This window comes from Larus michahellis, chromosome 8 (genome assembly GCF_964199755.1).
Source record: "Larus michahellis chromosome 8, bLarMic1.1, whole genome shotgun sequence".
In the NCBI taxonomy this organism is placed as follows: Eukaryota; Metazoa; Chordata; class Aves; order Charadriiformes; family Laridae; genus Larus; species Larus michahellis.
The window spans coordinates 43,619,851-43,646,960 of NC_133903.1; the positions used below are offsets into that span (position 1 = coordinate 43,619,851).

General features: G+C 40.1%; 1 protein-coding gene across 1 annotated transcript in view; it reads left to right on the top strand.

Moving 5' to 3' along the window:
* The window catches only part of LOC141747629 (vitellogenin-1-like), a 42,927-nt gene that overhangs the window by 7,695 nt on the left and 8,122 nt on the right, over positions 1 to 27,110 (top strand). Inside the window, exons 7-28 of the mRNA XM_074598228.1 lie at positions 1,391 to 1,541; positions 1,641 to 1,798; positions 1,911 to 2,076; positions 3,159 to 3,281; positions 4,809 to 5,027; positions 7,082 to 7,299; positions 7,386 to 7,483; positions 11,689 to 11,813; positions 11,900 to 12,001; positions 12,088 to 12,207; positions 12,467 to 12,656; positions 12,745 to 12,838; positions 12,951 to 13,136; positions 18,221 to 18,365; positions 19,938 to 20,157; positions 21,033 to 21,202; positions 21,847 to 22,680; positions 22,764 to 22,820; positions 23,680 to 23,895; positions 24,970 to 25,176; positions 26,048 to 26,190; positions 26,707 to 26,845. Coding sequence (XP_074454329.1) covers positions 1,391 to 1,541; positions 1,641 to 1,798; positions 1,911 to 2,076; positions 3,159 to 3,281; positions 4,809 to 5,027; positions 7,082 to 7,299; positions 7,386 to 7,483; positions 11,689 to 11,813; positions 11,900 to 12,001; positions 12,088 to 12,207; positions 12,467 to 12,656; positions 12,745 to 12,838; positions 12,951 to 13,136; positions 18,221 to 18,365; positions 19,938 to 20,157; positions 21,033 to 21,202; positions 21,847 to 22,680; positions 22,764 to 22,820; positions 23,680 to 23,895; positions 24,970 to 25,176; positions 26,048 to 26,190; positions 26,707 to 26,845 — 4,081 coding nt within the window. The remainder of the gene's footprint in view (positions 1 to 1,390; positions 1,542 to 1,640; positions 1,799 to 1,910; positions 2,077 to 3,158; positions 3,282 to 4,808; positions 5,028 to 7,081; positions 7,300 to 7,385; positions 7,484 to 11,688; positions 11,814 to 11,899; positions 12,002 to 12,087; positions 12,208 to 12,466; positions 12,657 to 12,744; positions 12,839 to 12,950; positions 13,137 to 18,220; positions 18,366 to 19,937; positions 20,158 to 21,032; positions 21,203 to 21,846; positions 22,681 to 22,763; positions 22,821 to 23,679; positions 23,896 to 24,969; positions 25,177 to 26,047; positions 26,191 to 26,706; positions 26,846 to 27,110) is intronic.

Consider the following 27,110-nt stretch of genomic DNA (forward strand, 5'->3'; position numbering starts at 1 on the left):
AAAGATATATACAACTGTAGTGCTTTTATCAAATTATAGGTTTTTGTGAGTGAGCGTTAGTCTGGAGCCAATGGACTTTTGGTGATTTAAACTGTCCTGCAGTTTAGGAAGACAGATAGACTGTCTTCCTTACTGTTCTCCCTCAGGTACTGAGCTCCCAGAAATCGTAGTGCCTTTATTTTTCCACAGTTTTCTCTAGATCTTTTGCATTGCCCAGCAGGTGGGGCCAAATATAAGATGGCAGGGAAGATGCAGGTATGTCACCCAAGTCTTGGAAGTTATTTCTACAATGCACATTCTGTCTTAAAAAATAAATAAATAAAAAAGAAAAAAAAATCTAATACCAAGGACTTAAAACATTTGGAGAAGAATTTTCAGACCTGCTCGGCATAAGCCTCTTGCAGCACCTTTCAAAGCCAAGAGACATTTTACTATTGTTTCACTGTTTTAATCCTATCTTTAGTATTCATTTGCTCTTCTCTTTGGCGTATAATATTTTCCCATCTATTCTAGGCAGATATATCTCTTCCCAAAACAATGATGGTAGAGACATAATAGATTCCTCATGTGCTAGAAGGGGGAGTTAAGTCTGTCCAAGTGTACCTGATGTTATACTTTTTGACCCAAATGCCCTTTCAATAATATTGTATAAAATTTCAAGAGAGAAAAAATCTCTGCTGATTCAGTAGTGATTTCTATTCAAATTCCAGTGGCTTGTCTGCAAAGCAGTTATATGCTATTTTCTGCAGCAGTTCTCTGCAATCCATATGGAAGAAGTGGATAGAAATGATACAGAAGATCATCATAGAGATTCCAAAATAAACACTCCCAATCTTTTACAGAGATTTTGAGATACTGTGTAGTACAACAATATTGCTTTTGGAATGTTTTCAGTTGTTCAGTACAAATGCCTAACTTTATTATAGTGTCCTAAACAACCTATTTTAAACATAATTGGTGGGACAGGATGCATCCCTTTATCTGAAAATGTAGCAAAGATAGAAAGTGTTTATGAAGACAATCTCTCATTGGAATTATTCTCAATAACAAAGGTTTTGTGCTCCTTGAAAAGTTTCCAAAAACTTGAGTACTTTTCTGAAGACTAATCCTGAATTTATCTGGCCCTTTTTGTTTGGGAAATCTAGTTTGAAACTTCACAAGAATCTTTTATCTTCTGCAGTCCCCGGGACATTCAGCTTCCCTTCTCAGAGCACGGTTCTGAGCATCACGTCCAAATGTATCTATTTGTAAATACCTTTGCCCATCGATAACAAAACCCTTTTGAAACAACTGTAGTTGCATTGCAATGCAGAAAGGCAGAAACACTCTTCTCTTTTTAGTGTGGACCCTGCATCTTGTGATGTTAACACCCCGGGTTCCTCTGTTCCAGGCAGAAACTTGCTTTGACTGACGTGCAAAAGCAAATGGCTGAGGTCCCACCAAAAGAATTCCAGAATCGTGGGTCACTTCAGTACCAGTTTGGCAGTGAATTGCTTCAGCTTCCTGTCCACTTATTCAGAATAAAAAATGTGGAAAGCCAGGTAAAGTTCAGCCACCGCACAGACTCTTTGTTGGAGGTCGGAATCGGTGCATGTGGGAAACAACGTGTGTGAGCTTTGTGCGTTTTAATCTTCCTGCAGATAGAGGAAAGTCTGCAAGACCTAGTAGAGACCACATCTGAACAGCTTCCCAGTGATGCACCAGCAAAAGCCCTCAAGCTTTTGCACCTCTTCCGTGCAGCAAACGAGGAGAATTACGAGTCAGTGTGGAAGCAGTTCTCCAGTCGGCCAGCGTACAGGTAAGGCCATACAAGCGGTGGTTCCTCTGCTGATAAACTCTGTTGGAGACCATCTGGGATGACTATGTTCGAATGCAGATCTGGAAAATGGTCCTTGCCTTTCCCATTACAGGCGCTACATTTTGGATATAATTCCTGCAGTTGCCAGTCACCGTGCACTCAGGTTCTTGAGGCATAAAATGGAAAGGCAAGAACTCACCAACTGGGAAGCAGCTCAGACGGTGCTTGTGGCTCTGCACTCAAGCACGCCAACTCAGGACGTGATGGAGGAAGCAACGGTAGGATTCTCTAAACACTCTCAAATAACTCTTTACTGATTTTAGCATCTGTCGTATTTATTCCTTTGACAAGATTGCAAAGGCGTTGAAAATATAAAGGTTTTTTTATCCTCTAGTGAAGTTGAAAGGAGTTTATTTTGTGACCGTCTTAAGGGGAGGAGAATGCAAATCAAAAGGGAAAAAACAAATCCAGAATGAAACAGGCAAGAAAGAGTAAAATACCCTGCAGTGACAGAGGTAATTGCTGCAAACAGTGGTTTCTAGCCTTCCTTTGTCCAAACGTACTTTATAGTTACATCAGATTAAATCTCTAACTGGGTGTCTAAAAAGACTAGGGAGTAAGAAATACATATTTGTTATATCTGTGCATTCATCCAGACTGACCTAGCAGGATGGCTATAAATTGCAGCAGATCTTTTGAAATCAAGGGAATTACGCCAATGCGGAGCCCACATAGGAGAAACTCTAATGATTTTTACAATTTTTTCCTATTCTGCAGGGTCTAATTCCATCCCTCAGATGCAGGAACTTATCTCTGCCTACCCTAGGTAGTGACCACGAATCTCAGAGTAGAGTTTTGCCCTCTGTAAAAGCTGTGACAGCCCAGCTCTTACTGTGCGGTAATGCTCTGCTTCCCACTCAAGGAAGCAGTGGGCTGGTGCCTCCTGTCAGCTCGTACATTTATACAAAATATTCCTGTCTGCTCAAAGGACTGAGGTCCGCTCACAGTGTATCTCAAGTTTTTTGTACCTATAGCTGGGGCAATTATAAAACAATGATGAATGTTTCTTGAATAATGTGTTTTTTCCATTCCATAACTGGGTGATTTCCTCCCTTTGGATTACAGCCTATGCCAAATTTAAATCTGAAACACTATAAAAGCAACAGATCTGCCTTCCAGATGTTACTTGGAATTACTTTATGATTGCATTGTCAAATACAGTAATATCCACTGATTAACAATAAATCCACCTATACAAAAAAATCAAAAGCCTGGGTTTGCCTTGCATTTGGCCGAAACGTATTTTTTAATATTGTTGCTCCTTATTAGTGGCGGTAACGAACAACTGCTTTCTCCCCAGCTCATCGTGAAAAAACATTGCCCACGCTCAAGTACTGTACTTGGAAAGGTTTGCCATCTCAGCTACGCATCACTGTGCCACAAACAGTGCTCTTCATCAGACTCCTGCTCTGAATGTCTCCAGGTAACCACATTGTTATTTAGCGTTTAAAAGAAAAATTAAGCCTTGAGTTCTTTCTTCATTATTCAGAAACCTGTATTTCACTTCACTACAGTGTTTCCTTTGGGAAAGGAACCCCAGTTGGTTAAATACAGCATTTTATCTTTAGATTAACACACGAAAGAGAGTGAGAGGAAGAAGCATATAATTCATAGCACTTTCTATCTGAGTATCTCTGAGTGCTTTATTGCCAATTATTAATGAAGTCCCATGGCACTGCTCTGAAATACTTTAAATATAGGTACTTATATGTACTTATAAATAAACTAAGTGACGCAAAAGCCCCGTTTGTTGCCCAAAGTCATTTACCCCAGCTATTTCTCAGCCAGAAGCAGGGCCCAGTCATTCACAAAGACTTTAAGCTTTTAATAATGTTCTGCACTGCTTTTAATCAGCAGGCCTGAAAACAATTTAAATAGGCAGTAAATAACATTTCCCCCTTCTAGAGATGCATGTTGTGGTTTGCAGAGGTCGGCCACTCAGCCAGTGATAAAGAGGGAAAGAGTAATGGGTGTTTTCAGTCTTCAACACTGGTCAGTCCACCATCCCCTGTAAGAGCAGGGTGTTCCCAACACAGTGTGTGCCTGCCGTGACTTTTTTCCTGTAGTACACACGCATGGCCGACATTCCTACATGCACCTTCTGTGCTACAGTTGCCACCAATGCTCTTGAACTAGTTAAATCTGAGAAGCCCAGTGCCAGGGAATGGAAATTCTTTCCCAAAGCAAATGATTGTGTAGGCTCATTCGATGCATTTCAAATGCCCATTCATTCAAACAGTAATGCCAAATGGACTTTTTCTGCACCATCAATGGATCTCAAATGTGATATTTTAAAGCATGGGAACTGTATGGAAATTATTCTATAACATCTCAGAGTTTCTTTTTTAGAGCCATTGTCTAGCATTAAAAACAGTTTTCTATTAGGATGTAGTTCTTTTCTCATATTCAGCCGTCAGACAACTATTTCTAATCTTGCCATGTTGCTTGCAATGAAGGCTGTAAAACAACCTGGTGATCTCATTGCCAACTATTAACCCACGGTAAAACGAGCTGAAGTTAAGAGCACCACCACTAGCCATATCTTCAGGAATCTTATTTAAGGGTCTGAAGCATTTAACTGTAATCTGCATTTTTGCACCTATCTTCAACCATTAGAGAGATATATTCAAACAGCATTATTGCAGCTTTCCCTGCTCACCCTGAAAGGCAGTGGGAACCGGGTCCTAGACGTTACTTTTTCCTTTAAAAATCTTACTTGATAAATTTAAGGCACAATGATGAAGCAGCTGTTCATTGCAGCTTTCTTGGCTATGCTTGTTCTATGAATAAAATGTCCTATTCATGAGGTTAAAAAGAATTTGAAAATATTTAAAATAAGTGACTTGAACAAACTGAAATTATCAAAGTCAAACCTCAGAATAGGCTGGGGGATGGGATATAGATAAGAGCTGGAATTGAACTCAACAGAAGATTTGTTTTCTTTTTTCAGTTACTTCATGGCTTTGCAGGAGAGGCACTGAGCAAGTCTAACACAGAAGAAATTTCCCTGGCTTTGAAGGCCCTTGGGAATGTAGGACATCCAGCCAGCATCAAGCACATCAAGAAATTTTTGCCGGGATATGCAGCTGGTGCCTCAGACCTGCCACTCAAGGTCCATGCGACTGCCGTGATGGCCCTGAAAAACATAGGCATGAAAGACCCAAAAATGGTAAGGGAACAAAACTGCCTCCTTTGCACTTAGGATAACCCAGCACTAGGCTTCTAATTGATGATGAGTGATGAGGGCGAAGCAGAACTTTTTTTCAAATATAGCTGTAATATGTGGGGTTTTTTAAATACTTAACTATTCCTGAGTTGGCATGTCTTATTCCATTTGACATTAACCTATCGTGTTTCAGACTGCAACAAAAATCACATTAAAAGGATACATTCATTACACTTTTGTTGAAGACAAAACAGTATTTCCATTGCAAACATTTATTTTCCAAGAACATTAGACAGAAAGCTAAATTATTGACCAAAATGTGTTTAGTGCTACTTCAACTTTGGTATGTGAGAGAACCACAAAACAAGGTTTTCAGAGAATTGACATTTAATACTGAGTGTCACATCTAATCGTAATTCAAGACCAGATCTTATTGTAAATAGATACTGGAGGTTTGCATCCTAATTACAGATTTACGGACATTGTGTGGGTTTAAGTCATAAACAGAACATTTACTAAATGTGACTTTTGTCCCTGAACAAGATAATGATTAGATATCACATACAATGGTTACACAGGCGTACTCTCATCCACCACAGACATCACTTTACAATCTTTTTCACCTAAAAGCAATCCACTTCTAAAAGGAAACCTTGCATTTTCAAGATATTTTTTCCTCATATTGAAATTTTTTGTTTTATGTAAGACTATTCCTAATATAAAAAGTAAAATAAAAGCTTTCATTAACTATTCTCCTACTAACCTGTATCAGTTTTTCCATTATACTTATTTTTTGCATATGACTTCCAGTTTGAGTGCACATATTGATCCACAGACAATAGTGTGACAGGGTATGCTTTTAAGCAAAAGAATAAAGAAACAATTTACTAGAGTGCAGGAGCTAGATGGGGGAAATCAGGGAGGAGGGGAGAATAGCAAGGGTAGGAGTTAGCATATTTGCTGGGGAAGAAAAAAGCCAATCTGGCGTTTGACAACAGTGCTGTGCCTCTGATTGCCCTTTGGCCTAGCTTTTCGCATGTGACCCAAACCACTGTTTAGTTCCATTTTCTATGCATTTTCTTTGGAGAAAATTGATCTGGAGTAAGTTAATCACTGTGGCCAGATTTTTCATTGTTAAAAAACCAGTATAATGCCTGGTTTGCAGCTAGCTACACACCCGTACTTGCATTAAACATGCTTAATACACGGTCTGTCTTTTTTATTGTTTAATTTGAAAAGGTTTCATTTAGAAAGAGGCTACCACATCCTTGTCACCACTTTTACCTTGGTATTTGCTAATCAACATCTGCAAATTAGAAAAACCAATCAGGCATTTCCAAAGTTGGTTAAGTTTTCTGAATGAGACTTTTCATTAGAGAGCGTGGATGTGCGCCGCCCCAGGCAGGACAGGACCACGCAGAAGGGCTGCCAGAACGGTGTTACACCATCCACATCCATTTTGAAGTTGGGGTCAAAGGCTTCAGTGCAGCTCATGGAAACTGGAAAGGTCCCAGTACAAAATTAGTCTTGATACTGAATATTGCCGGGGTCAAACACATCGGTCACAAGTAGTACATTTGTTGCATAAACTTTCAGTTTTAAACTGCCTACATGACATAGATATTTCTGAGAGTAAACCAGATTTTATTCTAGCAAAAAGGGCTCCAGGAGATCAAATGACTGGAAATAAGGCATACCTTTATGGGTAGGGATAAGTGATCACTGAAACCACTTCTCAGGTATGTGATGGATCCATGAAATCTCTTTTACCGAGAGTGGGTATGCTACATATCTATTTTGCGATAGCTGAAAAAGGGATAATAGACTTGATGTAGGAGTCATCCAGCAAAGATCCTTGGCTTTGATTGTGTGGAAATACGTTACCATAATGCCCCTTCCAGGCCTCAGACTATGAAACCAGGAACACTATTGCCATAATAATTGAATAATACAAATTTTTACTGTGCTAGGGATGAAGACGTCATTCATTGGTGATGAATGGTTATTAACAAAATGTTCAAACATACTGTAAATTTGAATATATCTATTATTTTCAGGTCCAGGCTATTACCCTTGAGATTTTCCTGAATCAAAAAATCCATCCTCGGGTCCGAATGCTAGCTGCAGTGGTTTTGCTTGAAACCAAGCCAAGCCTTCCAATACTGATGACATTAGCTGATGCAGTGCTGAAGGAACCTAGCATGCAAGTGGCAAGTTTCATCTACTCTCACCTGAGGGCCCTGGGTAGAAGCACAGCTCCAGATCTTCAAGTGATGTAAGGAAAATCTGCATCCCTCCCCTAGATGAAAAACTTGTTACGAACTAATTGAGGTGTTAATGTGCTCACTTGCATTCTTTCAGGGCTTCTGCCTGCAGAATGGCTATCAGAGTATTAAGCCCCAAATTCGACAGGTCTGGATATCAGTTCAGCAAAGTTTTCCGCTTCAGTATGTTTAAAGGTAAGATTCAGTCGATGTTGTAGAGAAATATATACAGGTCAACGTGTGAAAAAAATCATATGGTATGAGAACCCAATTCTCCTAGCCAGCTGGTTAGCTGCATGTTGTTCCTCCAGATTCTCCTATGTTCAGTGAAAAAAACGTATAAAAATCCCAGGCTCTCCATTTGGAGAGTGTTTAGGTCCCTGGGCGTTTTGCATTGTACACTGCCAGCATGAAATTACCGGAGGGCTTGTGGGGCTCTAACCCTCCATTTTCATCAGCCGGTGAGGCACATGCTCCTGTATCAAATGCCGTAGTCTCAGCGGTGCTTAACAATTTCATACCATTGTTCAGCACCAAACAAACAGAAGGGACCTAAATTACTGCTGAAGTGGATTAATTTCTACCGGTGCTGATCACCTACAACTCTTGCTGAATTCAAATGTGATGCTAAACACGCTTCACCCCAACAGTAGTGCCCAGTGAAACAGCAAACTGAAAGCATTCAGATGTGACAATTCATTGCACCCATGAGCAGCTAACTCAGGCTTACTGTCTAAAGATTGTTCTTGCATCTTCCTACCAGGATTCTTTACTGGAATGAGCAGATCCACATGTGGGATCTGAAGGCTGACCAGTTACATCAATGGGAATTGCACATAAAAATGTAGTCAGAGTGGGGAGGACCAGACTAAAAAACAGCTCTTGCTTGGACAAATTGTAGCTGTTTCTTTTTCCCATGTATGTTATTTTTCTTAGTAGAGATTTTTTTAAGCAATTCCCCTATGTAAATGACCATGACAGCCTCAGTGATTTGGCATATGTAGCTGGCAGACTAGGGAGATTGTATCTACAAACACAGTCTCCTTACACATGCTGTTTATCTAGGAGGACTCGGATGTTTTTAGCACTTTTGCTATTCACTGGTACACGTAAAGATTCTTTTCAAAGTAATCAAAAGAAAAAGAGACTCTGGACTGTCTGAAATCTACAGTGCTGACTGTACAAGTACTTTTGCCTTCTTTTTTCTGGGGGGGGGAGTGGTTTGAAAGACTTTTGTAGATCTTATTGTTGACCTACCCCTGTTTCATGGTTTTTACATGACCATTTAATCTGGTCTATAATGAAAGTAAATATAATACATACCACGACAACCACAGAAATATACGATACACATGCTTGCTGCCTCAGAGGTGGAGACAGAGAACGCCCAAAGAAGTACAGTCTTCATACGTACTGCATGAAGTTTTGTACCATTTAAAATGGATTCAGGGAGAGATACATTTTCCAGTAATAAGCAGATGTGTGTTTCTAGTTTTAGGTACTTGTTTTCTCCTTTTATTTTTGCTTTTAAAATGAAGATATCTGAATTTCCACACAGTGAGATAGAAGGGTGCAGTATGCATGACAGTAGCTGACAGAGGGCTATGTGAAATGGGTTACATTTTTCTGGCTGTAGCCTGGAAATGCGGCACATCAGTGAATTGCTGTTGCTTTATGGTGAGCACCAGTGTCAGAAATTTGGTTACTATGCATATGTAATCTTTAAACCTCTCATCCTGAAGAATAAGGAACAAGATCCTTTTCTCACACATGCTAATCTTAGACTTGGATAACCCAGTTGGCTAAATGAAGTCAATCTTCTATTACACTGGTGTGGGAGGAGGATCCGTCCTCCAGCTTTCTGATTTGATTTGTCTCCACTAGCCACAGATGAAATGTGTTTCCATGAGTCCATTCTGGAGGAGTTACCATAGTGACGGCTGTAATGCAGTACCTATTTCCTTGCTAAAAACAAAAATGTGCCCTCAGCATCACAGATCTTTGTGGTGCTAGATGCTGAATTTTTAATGATAGTCAATAATGCCAGCCGAATCTCTCTCTAATCTGGAATATGTCACACATGGCCACCAAAAATAGTGCTTCATGCTCTATGCACTGCTACTGAAATCAAAGGGATGACCCAGCTTCTGCTCAATGTGAGGACTGACAGAACCTGACTCTCAATATGCAGAGATTCATATAACTAAATAAGTGTTCTAATGTTCATAGGTGCCAAAGTCTGCTTTCTTTGATCACCAGTTTTTCTTTCCCTCTTCCTTGGGGCAAGACATTTAGGTAGATATATGCAGGTGCCATCACACTTTCACAGTGAAGTGGCTCCAGTGCATCATCTAACTGTCAATACGATTTTTCATTGGCAAATATTTTCTTAGAGCATTAGAGCTGTGTAATACCTGAGGTATGGAAAATATCCCTGCTGTCTTCAAGTCAATCAATTCTGTATAATCATTTAATCATTTATAAGCAACACTTCTTATTAAGTATCAGTAAGTACCATGGTTGGGCTTTTTTAACTTTTTAACTAAAGTTTTCATGGGTTAGAGCACGAAAAAATAGAGAACCTTAAGAAAATGACTAAAAGTACCATGTCTCATTGTAGTGTTCAGTCCATGTGACACCTAGAACTGTTCTGGCTAAGCTCATTGGAGAAAAAGTAGTCTTCACATTTCCAAGTCTCAAGTCAGCTGATTAGTAACGTCCCAGCGTGGCATTGCTTTGCTTTTTATTTTCTATAGGAACAGCATTAAAATGTGAGCTTTTCTCATCTCTCCTTGCTGTCTGTTGAAGGTTCTCCACTGATTCCTCTGCCCTCAGTGGGGTGGCATAAATACCTGTATTCTGATTGTAGGAGCTGTTACTGAACCACGTAGGTTGTAGGTAGATAGTGCCTTGCGCTTTGGGTAGCACCAGAGCTTCATACAGCAAAAGAGTGAAGGCGATGTAGTGAAATGCCAGTTCATACAGATTTAGCAGACTAAGTGGATTGCTTTTCCAACAGACTGTTTCTTAAATACATGAAAAGTTGGAATCTGTCCTGAGAAATTAGAAATCTAAGTCAGTCCCAGTAATCTTATCCAAAACATCTAGTGTGAGGAGTAAGCGAGGGTAAACAACCATTGAGACCCCAGTCTGCATGCATGGATTCAAAAGAGAATGGGAAGGTGTTGACTCACAGGTGAGATAGATACTATCTGAAACACAGAGGCTGGTACTAGGGGAGTAATATGGAGATGAGCATTCATAACGCCCCACATTCGTGAACCAAGTGATAATCTTTTCTTCAAGTTTTGGCTAAATAATTTATGAGAATTTAGGCGTTACTTTTCTGGAAAGAGGTCAAAGACTCACTCCCTCCCATAATGCTTGAAAATATATATCCTACAATTCATCAAACATTTCTGTACAGTTCCTGAAATTATTGGTCTGGATTTTCCAGGGCTCTGCAATTATCCTAGATTCACAAAGTTGATTTCTGGTGGTGCTTGGATGTAGTCAATATATGGTGCCCATTAACATCAGCAGAGCAGAAATTTAACATAGGGACTCCTAAAATACTTCCCTCTCTTCCAACTAGTGAAGGAAGAGAGGGGGGAGGAGGGTTGGAAGAAAGGAAGCACAACAGGGATGCCTGTCACATGTCAGGCACAACATGTCAGTCTTGTTCCTCTTGAAACCTGAGGAAAATGAGAAAAGCCTTGAGATCACTTTAACTCAGAAAACAGGACTGTATAGACCTGTGCCAAGATCGGGAAGAATATATGACTGTGCTCTACACTGATTATCTGTATCTAAGAACATTATGGATGATAAACCTAAAGTAGAGAAAATAAATAGATGCAAATTATGTTTGCTCAAAGTTCCCTCAATGGTTAACAATTACTTAAGAATTAGTGCATTTCATGGAAGGAGTTAGGGCATTTGGAACTAGAAGAATCAAATTGCCTCTGAGTCATTTGAGAGATAAATCTACACCTCACCATCTGTCCTTATAGGACATCTATGTCGCTTTCCCCAAACTATTAGCAAAGGATAGCAAATCTGTTTCCGTTTCTGATCCCCATTGTCAAGTTGCCCTAAATGATGTCTCATAAAAGCATTTCATAAGCTGACGTTACGGAATCTGACCGGATGTAAATGATATAGCAGAAGCAACTGGAAAAATAGCATAACCAACACGCAGTGAGCAGGGGGCTTGTAATTTTGCCCATTAATAGTTCAAAAATGCAGAATATTCTGTTTATGACTGTTTTATAACATCAGCTTTATAGCCGGGTTTTCTGGCCTTTCTCATATCGTGCTGTATCAGTTGAATTATGCAATCTGCACACTGTGGCTTTAAAAACTAACTGTGCTGTGTTCTCCTGCCTGTTTCTCTGCAGAGTTCCTTATGAGTGGACTGGCAGCTAAATATTTGGTATTGAATAATGCAGGCAGCTTAATTCCAACAATGGCAATGTCCCAGCTGCGGACGCATTTCCTTGGAAAAGTGGCTGATCCCGTGGAGGTAAATGGGTATACCCACAGTTTGCCCTCTCATCAATTCTTATGACCATCGTCCAATTGGCATTTACACGTGACTTCTTCCCACAGGTGGGAATAACGGTTGAAGGACTGCAAGAGATGTTTGCTAAAGGTTACTCCCCTGACAGGGACTGGGAGACTGACTATAACTTCAAGGAAATCCTGAAAACGGTAAATCCTCAGGGAAAAGAAAATCTCTAAGGTATTGCTTCCTCAAATGTTACTGAGCATCAGACTTTCTTCTTCTTTTCGCACAGCTCTCTGACTGGAAGGCATTCTCCAGTGACAAACCATTTGCATCAGGCTACTTGAAGATGTTTGGCCAAGAGTTGTTCTTTGGTGGACTTGATAAAAACGCCATCCAAAATGCATTGCAGGTATCGTTTTGAAAACGCCACCACCCAAGCATCAAAAGCTTTAACATACTGTTTCTTTCACGCATTCTCTCCCTTTTTTAAACTTTTTAATTCAAGAGGGTTTTTTGTCTTTAGTATTAATCAAGGCAAATAAGGTCAAGCTTTGATCAGGATTAGCTATAATCGCTGCTGGCAGACTTTCCCCTGAGGCATAGCTAATGACATGGATCACGATGTTCAAGTTGTGCTTGTTTAGACAAGTTGAATTCTGTAATTACAGGCATGGTATGGACCTGATGAAAAAATCCCTTCGATAAGGAGAATAATCAGTAGCCTTCAAAGTGGTGTAGGGAGGCAGTGGACCAAGGCTTTGCTGTCCTCTGAGATCCGTCATATTGTGCCTACCTGCACGGGGTTCCCAATGGAGACCAGCTTCTATTACTCTTCTGTCACTAAAGTTGCAGGAAATGGTAACGTATTTCAAGACGAGCAATACAAACATGCAGGTGAGGACTGGGGGTTTTTTTAACACTTTTTTTTTTGCTTTCTTTCTAATAGTTCAAGCTCAGATTACTCCTTCTCCAAAGTCTGATTTCAGATTGACTGAGTTACTGAATGCCAACATTAGGCTGCGATCCAAAACGAGTCTAAGGTAAATATTTATTATAAAATTAAAGAACCATATTTCCAAGTGACAGAGGCCATAAAAATTCAACAGCTGTTTGCTGTATGAACATAATTTTACCCTCATTCTACCTTTTCAGCATGGCTAAGGAGATGACCTTTGTAATGGGGATCAACACACGCATGATCCAGGCAGGGCTGGAAGCACACACCAAAATGAACGCTCATGTCCCTGTGAATGTTGTTGCCACTGCCCTTATGAAGGAAAAAAATATCAAAATTGAAATTCCACCCTGTAAAGATGAGACTAACATAATTACAGTAAGGTAAGACATAGCACTCATTATCTTTCTATGTAGCAATGCAGAGTCTTTCCAAATAAAACAGAACATTTGCTCAGGGATCTTGCCTTTGACTGACAGCTTGGGTAACTGGCAATGATTGGTGTAGTTTATTTAATTTAAATGAAATGACATGTACCAAAGCTTTGCTTGAAAATATGCTTTACTTCCTGTGGTCTTCACCTGAAAATCCCCTTTAGGACCATTTTTCAGTTCTTAAGACCCATAAGCTGTTTGAAACACACATGGCATAAAATTTCTATCCCAATACATATATTTGGACTGGAGACACTAGGTAAGTTATAAGCCAGCTGAATCCTATCAGTTATAACAGATAACCCATTTGGTGCCTTGAAGCGTAGAGAACTTGGTGTTTCTTGTGTTTTTACCTTGTTTCCCTGTGGCTGCCATTTGGTTTTCTTGCCTGTTAGGTCTAGTTGATTTATTATCAGTGCTTGCAATTACAATACACTCTGGAAAACTATTGTAGCCAGATGCCAAACAAATGAAAACAGATGGAAATACAAGCACAAAGAGAGGGAGGAAACAGAAAGAGTACGTCCAAGGAATCAAAGCAGTAGACCAAAGCTTAGAAAACTTTCACATACACACATGAAAAAATACCGAGAAAGACAAGCTGAAAATTCATCACAAAGGAAAAAGCATCACTGACAAAAGAAATCAGCTATTATACAATCCACAGAAATGTTAACAAGTTTCTGCTCTAGGAATACAGCCGTAACAAGAGAACTCAGTTGCTTGATCCAGCTGCAATTAGCATTCATGGCTGCTGGCCCAGAGCAGCTCTGCAGGTCTCCTCAGTTTAGCCACCACAGAGGCTAATCATCGTTCTCCCTTGCCCTTCAATGGTCACAGACCATCCTATCAGGTATTTGACATCACATCCTCCTCCCTGAGATGATGCCTTTGCTCCATAAAACATGACTGCAATGAGGTTCTCCATGCAGAGGAGGGAGCGTTTCGGCAGTTCATAGAGCATCCGTTAGCTGTGTATAAGCTGCTGGGGTACCACAGCACAAAAGTCTTGTTCGATTTCTTGTGAAGACCAGGTCAGTCCGCTCCCAAGGTCATCAGGGACAGCAGGCACCTGCTCTCACTAGCTCTCACTGTTGGAGAGGGTGAGGCAGATATTAATGAACTCAATAAAGATGCTGAACTGAAATGAGAATATTGGACACTGATAGGGAGTTTGGAGCCTCAAGCAGAGCTAAAAACTTTACCGGAAGGATCCTCCCTGCAAAGCAAAATAAAAAATATTTTCCTCCTTTGACTTAAGGGGAAATCAAATCAGACAGAAAAAGGGTTAAATGCATTGCCAGAAAGCATAAAGCAAGTCGGTATCAGAGGCAGGGGATTACAGCAGGGGAGTCCATGAGTTCCAGCCCAAGCCCTGCTCTAGACCCTGCAGCATTATCATTTATAAAGTGAAGTAGTCAGTCGGAAATGGCTCTATAATGCCAAGTATATGAGAAAGCTAATACTCACCAGCTAACTTTTAGCACCATCAATTTTTCTCCAAAAAGCATTCCTGTTCACTGTTACAAAACAAATGGTCGGTGGAAATCACGCAGAGCAATGAAACAGCAATGACTGCAAGTGAAGGCAAAGCAATAACTAGAGAATGTAACATTGAACCACATCACTGAGGAGGTCAAAGAACAAGCAAAGTAAAATCTTAAAGGTATGAAGAGAAACAAGTAGACATGATAGAGAAAGAAAGGTTGCGTATATATTCTATATAGAATAAGTCAAAAATCTTAGTTTAACATAGTCTTTCTCTTCCTTTTGCATAGATCCACAGTAAAAAGCCTATTGAATTCAATATTTTAGATGTATTCTGACACATTCCCTTGTTAGCTTTAAATTCCCCATTTAAAGAAATGGTTCTAGAAAGCTATTGCGCTTTCATTTGTTTCTGAGCTGTGTTCAAAATATTTTAGTATTGGACACTTGGTTTTGATGGTCAGTGGGCTACCTTCTATAGTACCATGTCATTAAAGCTCGTCAGGATGTGATATTATTTTCCCCTTCATCTCTCACATCCAGACGCAGGAAGCAAACAGTCTTCAATAGCATTAAGTTCAGTTATATCCTACACACTGTACAGGTTATAACCTGTCACAGCTGTGGGATTTATATAAATTTTCAGGAGCCGAAGAGAAACTCAGGCGAGCAATTGCAGACTCTAAAGAAAAAAATAATGAAAACTTCGGTGATAGAGAGATTGCATTCCCAAGACAAATCAGCACATTAAGGACTCAACTTTCTCTATAGCAAAAATCAGAGCAAAATAATTAACCATACCATAGAGAGAGTATATAGCATGTGTTTCAATTCAACGCTATCAAAGTTAAATTTAATTAAAAATAATAGTTATTTTTAAGGCTCTTTTAACATAATTATTTAGTATACTACAGATGGCTACTTAAACATACTTTTAAACAAAATTTACGGGAAGAAGTAAAAATCAAATAAATTTCAGGGAAAATAAGAGCCCTGTGATTAAAGTATAAATATGGAGAGCTGCCAGAGAATGCACTTTGCAAATATATCACATATTCATAATGACAGGCTACTGAAGTATATACATAATCTTGAATAGAGCTGGTATCATAGGGCTTTTTTGCTTGTTTTAACTGTAGGATAAGCAGAAATTGCTTCACATGGGCATCTTATTTATAAGATGAATTACAAAATTACAACACTGTGTACGACATGCATACAGCATGCGTGGCAGAAAACACAGGAGAGCCAGCATATGCTGTGAGCTCGAAGGCAGCACGGTGTATTTGGGGACAGAGAAGGGAAACTGCTGACGCTCGAGGTCTCTGGTTTTGTAACACCTTGGTGCCGAGGTCAGAAGGATGGTGCGTAGGAAAGGCAGAAATTTTCATTTCACCACAGCAGAAAGAGAGCTAAATATCTGGTTGGAGGATTGTCTCTTGCTTCTCATTTATTTAGATGCAATGTCATGCTGGGCTTTAAAACCTGGGAAAATAGTTTTTCATTGGGTTTTTTTGTTTTGTTTTAAACAGACATTGAGCTCTTCTGTCCCCGTGTTAGGGATGTAGGTAAGGCCACACTCGGTGAAAGATCAGTGGACCCAACACAGCTGAATTGCTTGTCCCTTACCCCTGCAGTGAATTTGGCTTATACTATAGCACAGCTGCTTCTCTCATCCAAAAAATACACTAATACATATTGGAAAATCTCCTTTTTATTTTTTCTCCCTTGTGTGGATCAGAGAGAACAGATTCTTTCATACCATAGCTTTAGGCCTTCTTTGTGACTGTTTTTCTTGTTAAAGCACCAGAGCTGGCTCTTGTAGCCTATTTTTACTGTGCCGTGTGATTCTGCAGACATTGACATGTGTCACCTGTGATGCAGCTACATTTGTCGGCTCTCTGTGCTCAACAGGGAGGAATCGATCCTCCACTTTCATTAGGTGGCAGGAGTAGACTATTGGCATAAAAAATACTGAAAAAAATTGGAAAAGAAACCCCAGGGCTTTCTGCTTGGAGACCCAGACTGCAGTTCAGTGGTCATTTGAATTATTGAATGGGATTAAAATAAAAGCCATTTCCCTTTTTGTCCCTTTACCCAGATGAGCCATCTGAAATGCAAGTTGATTTGTATTTTCTTTCATCCCCTTAGCTTGTTAGGGAGAATATTTTATTTCAGATTCCATTCTTCAAGGTTCTCCTATCACCCAGCGTGGAGCATTGCTGTCATGTCCTTATCTAAAAAAAGAGAGAGATGGAAAAGAAAACAAAGCCCACAGGTGACGCACATTTTATTGAGGTGTTCCACATGAAGAGCAATTGTGTGCTTTACAGTGCACACAGCACGGTAGGAGCCTTCAAGAGGAAGAGATGGCTATCAAATGAATACAGAATCATCTTTCAAATAGGGTAGATTGGAATTGCTTAGGCTAGTGCAGTGTGGGCGATATTAAAATAGAGACCATTTTGCAGACCATCTTTCCATTCACTGTCACAAAGGCCACCTTCATTGGCAGACCACAAAAGCCCCAGGGCAAGAAGATCAACTTCATACTTGAGAAACAGCACATGGGGAATTTTGAGCTGGATGTTAGCACTGATAAACAGCTAATAAGGTAGAGTTAGTACAATACTTACAGGTGGGGGAAATGGATTTTAATTTCCCAAAAGCATTCAGCGTTCAAGATGTTTCTCTGACACAAAACAAAACTCATAATTATCACAGCACTGTAACAACCTCCATGAAGAATGTGGGGTACGGAGCCAGGGGGTCAGGATGTTTAGCTGTGAGAGTCTCAATCTCATGCTGCACCTTATATCACTCATCCTGGATCCTGAGTAAGACTCTTAGAGTCCACAACACTGGATACAAGGTACTGAACACATTTACGTAAATAAGCTCTCAACCTTCCTACACATCTCTCTGTGATGTATGGCCAAGCCATGGCCAAGCCATGAGTACCGCTGAATTTATATCAAGCTGGAGATGCTTACTTTGATGATTTCAGCCTCCTTTCTTTAATTCTGCTTTAACTAAAGTTGCACAGGAATCCACATACAGTAGCCACCAATTCCCGGGTTGTTTTTTGAATATGGCAGTATTTTCCCAAATATTATGTCAAAGGAAATGAGAACAAAGTTTAGCAATGAGCACACAGAAGATGAGTTTAAAAATTTAAAAGTCCAGAAGATCAAAATAGAAGACTCAAAAATTTAATAATGTAAAACCACAGCCAGGCTTCTAAGTAAGTGGGCTGTTCTTCAAGGTGTTAAGCATACAGACATCCCATCAGCTGCAATGCATTTAAGCTGTACACGTGATCCTAAAAGCCTCACTGAGCTATCTGCCCCTGAGATCGGTCCATGTCTTTATTCACTCTTACCAGTCCTTGAAAATACAACTAACAGGAAAGATGCTGTAAATATCTGTAAAGCAATTTGCGAGCTATGATACTTGTTGCTGAGTACGTGCTGCAAGGCATTATTCAGGTCTTTTCCTCAGCAGTGCTTTATCGATACAGGTTTCCTCTAATGTTTATTCTGCAGGTCTAAGACATTCGCTGTTACACGAAATATTGGGGATTTGGCTGCTAGTAAGATGACTCCGGTTCTTCTACCTGAAGCAGTGCCTGACATAATGAAGATGTCCTTCGATTCAGATTCTGCATCAGGCGAGACTGATAACATCAGGGTAAATGATGTAGTGTCTGACTATTCTTTTTTGGGCTCTTAATCAGTGGGAGACCATTTCTTTTCTCCGTAGGAAAATGTACAATTCATCTCTGACCGATGTTGCTTAGCTCAAAATAAGTCAGGTTCAATCTAATAACACAAATAGCCCTTTAGTGACATTATTTTAAGATCTGGAGTGTAATACATCAGACTTGCAACACTTTTTCAAATGCAAAAGCATTTTGTTTGGTAATTAATTTTACACTGCCATCTACAGGATAGGCCCACAATCTTTAAAATACTTTGCAACCATTATGCAAGCATCACATTCCTGGGGCAGCCACAAATGTTCCATGGGATGCTCCATTGCTCAACTTGTAGAGCCAAATTTAACACTTATAAGCATTCTGATTCAAGGATGGCTGGCAGTTTGTGTGTCAAGTCAAATGACTTCCTCAGCTACAGTTTTCCGTAAAAGCCAGTACAGGCTTTCTATGATGGGCAGCATTGTGAAGGTGTCACCGTGACAATTCATTCAGTGAAAGACTGACAGAGGTGAGGAATACACTGTCCTGTTCTGGTTTCATTGTTGTCCTGCAACTCTGAAGGGTTTTCAGATAAAATAAGAGACGAACAGAGGATGAGTATAGGACTTTCCTATGGAGAAGTCAATAGAGAGGAGTTTCCAATATCCTGGAACAAGCAAAGTTCTTCTGCTTTGTGCCTCTGGGCTGCCCTTCCTGAAAACTCAGCACTCCGCAGTTATTCTTAAATTAACAGAAACTGAAAAATGGCACTAACTGGAGCAATTCCCAGTATCATTAGAATTTCCTTTGGAAAGAAAAGATTAGCATTAAAATTCCAGTTTTCCAGTGAGGTTCATATAAGTTTGGAATCTTGTGAGACATGATAAACTGAGTAAAAAATTAATTGCAAACCTGTATTACATGTGAAACGAAAGCTTATGATTATGTGTCTTTAGCTATTTGCTTCATTGCTTCAGGAAATCATAGTTTTAATTTCATGGATTTGATTCTAGTCTTAATTAATTGTAATTTTGTTCTTCTGCAAGCATTGCTTAGCACATGTAAATGGCATAGTTTTGTGTGGAAATTTCTAACATCTGATATGCTTTGACCATCTAGCTGACATAGTCTCACATTCCTGTCAGACCTCAACTGGGACAGAATTTTCATGGACATAGATGAAGGTTCTGCTGTTTGACCCAATCGTAAATCAAAGGAAGTAACTCCAGTCACTCTAGAGCATGCTCAGATTTATCAAGAACCTGTTAACACTGTCTAATAGTCCAGGAAAACAAAATTAAATATTTAGCATTAACTTGTGATATAATGTTCCATTCTTGTAGCCTGAAGCTCTTTTAACTCTAGATAATCTAATCAAGCCATTCTGTTAATAATTTTGTCCAATTGAAAACCAAGTTGTTCTATGTCATGGCCTTCCCATTGCAAATAAGCTGGTTAATTCCTCCTGCAGAGTACGTGTAACTATGACTGAAAGAGGACTCATAGCATGCCAGTATTCTTCTTACAGTTGCCCAGTTGAACTTGACGTGTGTATTATCTAATAGCACAGACAGTCTGCAGAAGATGTTTCAGCGGGAAATTCCTTTTCCTTTGGATATTCTTCTTCCCGGAAAGAGCCATTTTTCCAGTCTGTGTGCTCCAATGCAAGTACATTTGGGGTTCAAGTGTGCATTGAGAGGAAAAGCGTACATGCAGCATTTATCAAAAATGTTCCTCTTTACTACCTAATTGGAGAGCACGCCCTTAGAATGAGCTTCAAGCCAGGTAAATATAACCGTGCACAATAAAGAAAGTAATGGGTGGGTGGGCAGGGGCGTGTGTATATACACATATATATTTGTACATACGTGTCTTTCATATCTTAAGTACCACTAAAACTACCGTTAGACCTACCAGCCCTGCCAGTATTGGCCACACTCTACGCTTGTAGCAGGAATCCCTTTCTCCCCCACTGGTCTGAGCAGCGATTTCCCAGCTCCCAGCAATGCCACTCAGCATGGCCAGCGTCAAGCAGAGCTGATCTGTGCCTGCAGAGCGTGTCTGATGCATCCTGAATCATTGGATTTGGGATGCAGGCACAGAGCAATTGGACATGGGCAACAGATCTGATGTAGTGTCCTGTAGCTACACTCTAAAAACCCAGCCTCTTAAAGGGAATTATGGATTAACCCTGCCACGATCTAGTCCTTAATGTCTTAATCCATGATCATAAGAAGTAAAAGCACAGCAGGCCACTGAATCTAGGTCTCCTAAGTATCAAACTAATGGCCTAACCACTGGACCATTCTGTACAATTCAAGAGTTGAGCCTCAGTTCCTTTCTGATGCCTAGTTCGCCATCCCATAGTGTTATCTAGTTAAGCAATCTGATTCACTTGACTTAAATCTGCTGATCACTCAGTTTATTGACTTGAAAAGAATCTATTATCATGCTAATATTTTAAAATTTCGTTATTCCTAGTATGTGCTTTAGCTATTAGAGAAATATTTTAACAAAGTTGCTCAATACCAAAAATAATAAATGAGCATTTATATTTTCATTTGGGGAAGAATGGCTAAATAAATTATGGCAAAAAAATGTCTTATTCTATTATTTAGTTGCTAATACTAACAGTAATACTAATTGTCGTGCAATTTTAGTTTACGCAGAGGCACCTATTGAAAAAATACAAGTCACAATTCAAGCAGGAGACCAAGCTCCTACGAAAATGGTACGTTTAGTAACGTTTGAAGATCCAGCGGCACAAGTATCTTCCAGCAAAGAAGCAATTAAAAGAGTGAAGAAAATACTTGATGATGCTGATGACCAGGTACTGCTGTAAAAATCCACCTCTAGATTTGTGGGAGACATTACACAAAACTTAGTTATTTATATTTCTTTTGTCATGTAGCCTCCTCTGTTTAGATAGTATAAAAAAATGGAAAATAAAGACAGGCTTTTGGGTACACAAGTCTTTCTGCAGGTCTTTTGTTTGCATTCATCTCTTTCGCAGGTGAAGGACATTAGAAAGAACAGGTTGGTTTAGTAGTTTTTTCAGAAAATCTCTTGTAAGATGCAAAATAGCTATTGCATGCCCAAAAGGGAGCCTGTTCTTTCCAGCTACTGCAACTGTGGCAAAAAGCTCAGACACCTACTTACACAACTGGCCCTCAGATAGTCACAGCTACAGCACTGCCGTTGTCGACAGCAGTTACAAGTAATTGTATGAGAAACAATTTCGACATATGTTCATTATCACAAAAGGGTTTGGGGTATTGTTCTGCTTATGTGTGGTTTTAGCACGTTATGAATTAGGCTTATTGTGATGTATTGCGAGAACGCTCTCAGGCCTACAACTTGTCTTCTAAGGCAGCAGAGAGATGCATAGCTCTCTGCATCTGATTTTACTTATAGCCTTCTGCAGGAACACAGAACAAAAATAATTTTTGTTTTTCCAATGGTACCATTGACTAGAGGACAAGAAAATCCAGAAGCTCATCGTCCAGTGCCAGCAGCAGCAATGGAAGTGCCGAGAGTACAACGAGCAGCCCCTCCAGCAGCGACTCCGACAGCAGAGCATCACAGGGAGGCACCCAGATAAATCTGAAAGCAAAACGGTCCAAAGCCAAAGGAAAGAAATTCTACCCCTTTGGGGACAGTGGCAGTAGTAGCAGCAGCAGTAGCAGCAGCAGCAGTAGTGGTGGCAGTGGCAGCAAAAGCAGCAGTAGTAGTGGCAAAAGCAGCAGTAGTAGTGGCAAAAGCAGTAGTAGTAGCAGCAGCAGCAGCAGCAAAAGCAGCAGTAGCAAAAGCAGCAGTAGCAGCAAAAGCAGCAGTAGCAAAAGCAGCAGCAGCAGCAAGAACAGCAGCAGCAGCAGTAGTAGCAGCAGCAGCAGTAGTAGCAGCAGCAAGGACAGCAGCAGTAGCAGCAGTAGTAGTGGCGAAAGCAGGAGTAGCAGCAGTCAGGGCAGCAGCAGAAGGAGTAGGAGCAGCAGCAAAGGCAGCAGCAGCACAGGTAGCAGCAGCAGCAGTAGCAAAGCATCTGGTGTAAAGCATAAGGCTAAGAAGCAGTCCAAGACCACATCATTTCCACATGCCAGCGCTGCTGAAGGCAAGAGAAGTGTCCGTGAGCAGAAACGTAAAACACAGAGTAGCAGCAGTAGCAGCAGAAGCACCAGCAGTGGCACCAGCAGCAGCAGTGAAAGCGTTGGTGCTTCCCATCGCCACAGCAAATACGACAGACGAGCTGAGCCGAAACATGTCAATTCCCAATTTAACAGTCACAGTGGTTACGACGTTTCTGCAGAATGGGTAAAATTTTCTAATGCTTTGACTTCTGCGTGGAGGTGATCCTTTCTGAGCTGTAGGTAGTAACTCCTTTTGGAATTTTGCAGGAATATCACCTTCCAAAAGTATACCGGCTCCGCTTCAGGTCTGCTCACGTCCATCGGGTAGGTCCTTAATTCAAGTGCACATTCCCGTGGTGGCTACAGCTGATATGATCAAGCATATTACTGAAGGGCTTTGGTTCATTTCACTCTAGCATTCCGTACTGTCCAATATCAACATTGACGATGGCCAAAATAAGCAGATTTGTTACTAAAATACCGACTATTATACTACAGCTTTCTTTTGTTGCAGCACTTGCAATCCCCGAATTTTGGTTAGGACACCTTTGGGCTAAATGCTGTGTAGTACACCCAAAGCTAAGTTAACGAAGACCATGGGGGGAATTATAAAACAGCAGGATCTTCCAATAGGAATAGCTGTGTCCACAGTTTTTAGGCAATCATGGCAGAATTACCATGTATGTGGATAGAATCAGAAACCAGGTTTAGTATGCATTATGGCACAGAGGTGCTTTAAGTACATATTGGAATGATACTAGTGTTGTGGCTTTTGTAGGTGTTACCTGTAATGTTATTATATATCCTGCTTATGAAAGAGGAAGATGATTTACAGTGTTTTTAATTCAATTGTAATCTCTTTTTTATTTCTAAAAAATATGGAAATGTTTGACCACTTACGAAGTGTCAGTTTTTATTTTCCCTAACACTAGACCTGGGCAGTATGATGTTGCCATTTGCAGTCACTGTCTATGCAGCCTTCCTATTGCAGAGAGTTCCAGGTGGATGTGAGGCACATTCCTATCTATCTAACATATTTCATGTCTGCATACGATAATACAAATAAAACTCTAGATATGTCTATCTGTCACCAATAGAGGGAAGCTGATAGCTCTGATTTTGATGCCTACACTGCAAAACCAGAAGCCATGCCATGGCTTTTTAACCTATTTTTGTTTCATAGCATCCAGATCGGAAGATATCAAGCAGCTCATCCTCATCTTCCTCTGAGTCGGGAAGCAGCCACAGCAACAGCAGCAGCAGCAGCAGTGTCAGCAGCAGCAGGAGCAGCAGTAGCCACCACCGTCATGGAGAAAACCCTGGCCACAGCTCAAGGAGGAGCCACGTGAGCAGAGGAGTCGGCACCCACCACAGCCACGGCTCCAGCCAGAGGCGCGAGGTATTGCTGCTGCCTGTATGGCACCAACGAGCAGCCGGGCTTTGCTGGCTGCTGAGCAGGAGCTGTAGCTGTGGTGGCACCCAACAACCTGAGGGGCTAGGCTCGGGAAGTACGCCCCAAGTCGTCTGTAAATGGAAAGTCAAAGTCCGCTGAGATGTTTTCCCTCCATGAAAACATTTCTTCCAAATTCCCTTGGTTTTAAGAGTTGAGTTATTTTGCTGGTTTCTTGGGTGTAGTTGCCTTCATTTCTAAAGGTGTTTGCAGTATGTGAAAGCCTGAATATAGAAATTATAAAAATTGAAGGGAATGGGGTTGTAAGTTAAAGGGGAAAGAATTTTATTTTTCCTCTGAAAGCCCAAAATGAAAAATAAATTTCATTAAGGTAAAAATGGGGAGGAAATAAATAGGTTTTATTTAAAGGGGTTTTTTAACTTAAGCCGGCCTAATTATTTTTAGATGTGGACCTGAGGTCATGAGTGCATGCAGAGTAGAAATAAAATCAGGCTCTCCGTGGTCATTACCGATCGGTAAATGTGGAGTCCCATTAAGCACAGATCATCTTTATCTTTATTACACGCTTAGTATTCTATAATTGTACTGAGTAAAGGTATCTACATAATAATAGAACAAATAGCTCTGCAAACGCAGGCAATGTCTGTGAGAACTCTGCTACTAAGGATTTCAAAATAATCAAAAATGGCTTGAAGGAGCTGTAGTATAGTAATGTTGTGGATGTGTACACTGCTATGAAGATACCTAGTACGTACCGTAGGCAGCTATTTGAAATATTAAAATAATGCACAAAATCTTACTAAGTGCATAAAGATCATTTGGAAGAATCTTGGATCCACATCAAAACAACCACGTCTTTGAAAATTCATGGTGGTAATGAAACAATCACGATTCCAACCAAATTTATTCTTAAATATTGGTGATACAGAAATACGGAAAGCAAACTAAACTGATGAAGGACGAGGGCTGCTTCCCGCTATCTGTGCGCATAAACTGGACCATAGGCTCTCCAGCGAATACACAGAAATACTTAAGCACAGATGGTTGGGGGTTGTTTTTCAGCGCAACTTCCTGGGAGACATAATTCCACCTGGCATTACGATTGTGGCACAGGCAGTAAGGAGTGACAACAGAAATCAAGGTTATCAAGCTACAGCATATGTTCGTTCTGATGCTGCCAAAGTTGATGTGCAACTAGTTGTGGTTCAGCTGGCTGAAACCAATTGGAAAGCATGTGCTGACGCTGTAATACTGCCTCTGAAAGCACAGGTAAGCACACGGGCAGCTTCGCCCAGAGAGACATCTGAAAAGCCCCGAGGTTTTTAAATAAGCGCAGAGCACCTGCTGATTAGGAGAACCAAACAGGGAAAGCATACGTGTTTTGAAATGTTTCACGAAGTTTGTGAAATTTCAGAAAACGTTCCTATCTTTCACCATTCTTTTGAATTAAAAATAAAAAGTAAAAATAATCGGCCACTGGCAAAAAAAAAAGATATTGACTTTCAAGATACATCAAAATATGACCAGTAGAAGTACAAAAAATGTTTCAAAAATTGACTGCTTCATTGCTACCTATTTATTATTTGCTCTACTATGAGTTTTCTTGTCTGAGAATCTGTCTGATTTTCTCTATATAATTCATTTCAGAAGACTTATAACTCAAATGCCTTTGAAATGTTGTATTTTTTAGGATTTATATGAAAAGGCAGAAAAAGTAAAGTTGGGTAACGGGTTGATGCTTGAGAGAGCATCATAAATGAAGGAACAGGTCTTTCCTTTTCTTTTTTCACGTCTCCCTGTTCTGCGCTTCCCATGTGCCTTTTAATGCAAGAGGTCTTTGCGTAACAATTTACAAACAACTGCTTTTCGCAGCTGCAATTAACAAATTCAGCATGATATTTCAGCATTGCAAAAAGTGGAGTGCAGTTCAAATCGAGAGGTATGGGGGAAGGCTAATAGAAATTATAGTGCAGTCTTCTAGAAAAAAAAAATACATATCGATTATGAATCCAGAGACTTGGGAACATAAGGAATCAACATAAAGTTGCATCAAAGAAGAAAAACTTGCATTTTGAAATGGTCAGGGGTGGTTCTGTGATTCTTTTCTGTAATTTGGGTGACTTTTTCCCTGTCTGTAAAGGCCAGACTGAGGTGGGGCAAGGAGTGCCGGGACTACAGGATAGCAGCCATGGCTACCACAGGCCAACTGGCAAAGAAGCCAGCCGTGCAGCTGAAGGTGCAATGGGGAAACCTTCCATCCTGGATAAAAAAGACAAGCACAGCGTATGTAATTTGCTCTTTCCTAAGTTGTTATGTTGTATTTCTTACACCAGTTGGCTTTATAAAAACACTGAAAGAACGAAATGAAATTCTTCAACTCAAATGTGTTTGGGGGCTTTTTTGGGTAGTAAACACAAGTTCAGTGGCACAGAAGTATTTTGCAAGTGTGTTCACTTCCTCCGCATGTTTCATATTAAAAGATACTCCCAAATATTTAAAAACTTGACATGCTTAATTTTATTTTCCATATTAAATCATTTGATATTTCAGTTCAAAATGACTTTTTGTTTTGCAATGTTCTTCTATTCAGCCTCAAAAAATACCCAGTTAAAATGAGCAAAATAGAACCAGTTTTTCTCTGGATAAAACCAACCATTTAATTTGACTGAAAGTATTATTTCTTTGGCTTTTTAATTCTTCCATCGGTTCCCTGATTTTTCAGAATGGCAGGTAGTCCTCATTCTCCCATGTCTGCTTTTGCTCATGTACCTGAGTTTGTCACATCTTGTTTGTCTCTAGATTCATGCAGTACGTTCCTGGTGCAGCACTCGTGTTGGGCTTCTCAGAAGCACATCAGAGAAATCCATCTCATGAATTTATAGTAAGGGCAGCTGCAACATCTCCACGTACAGTTGATACAGTAATTAAAGCTCCTGGGGTACGTGTCTATTTTTATTTTCCTTTTCCTTACCTTGAATGGATTTTCAACTAATAACATTTTGATACTTAATGTAAGGACAGAAAAGCAAAACATTTCCTTTTGGAGAAGCTGCTATATACCTGACTATATTACATGGGTCTTGAAATACATACAAGAGAACTCATAATTTTGTGCAGCTTTGGTGCAATGTAGCAGTAAGTTGAAAATCAGACTCCGTAGTCAAATACCTTATTTCCATGCTGAGAACAGCAGTTAGGCCCAA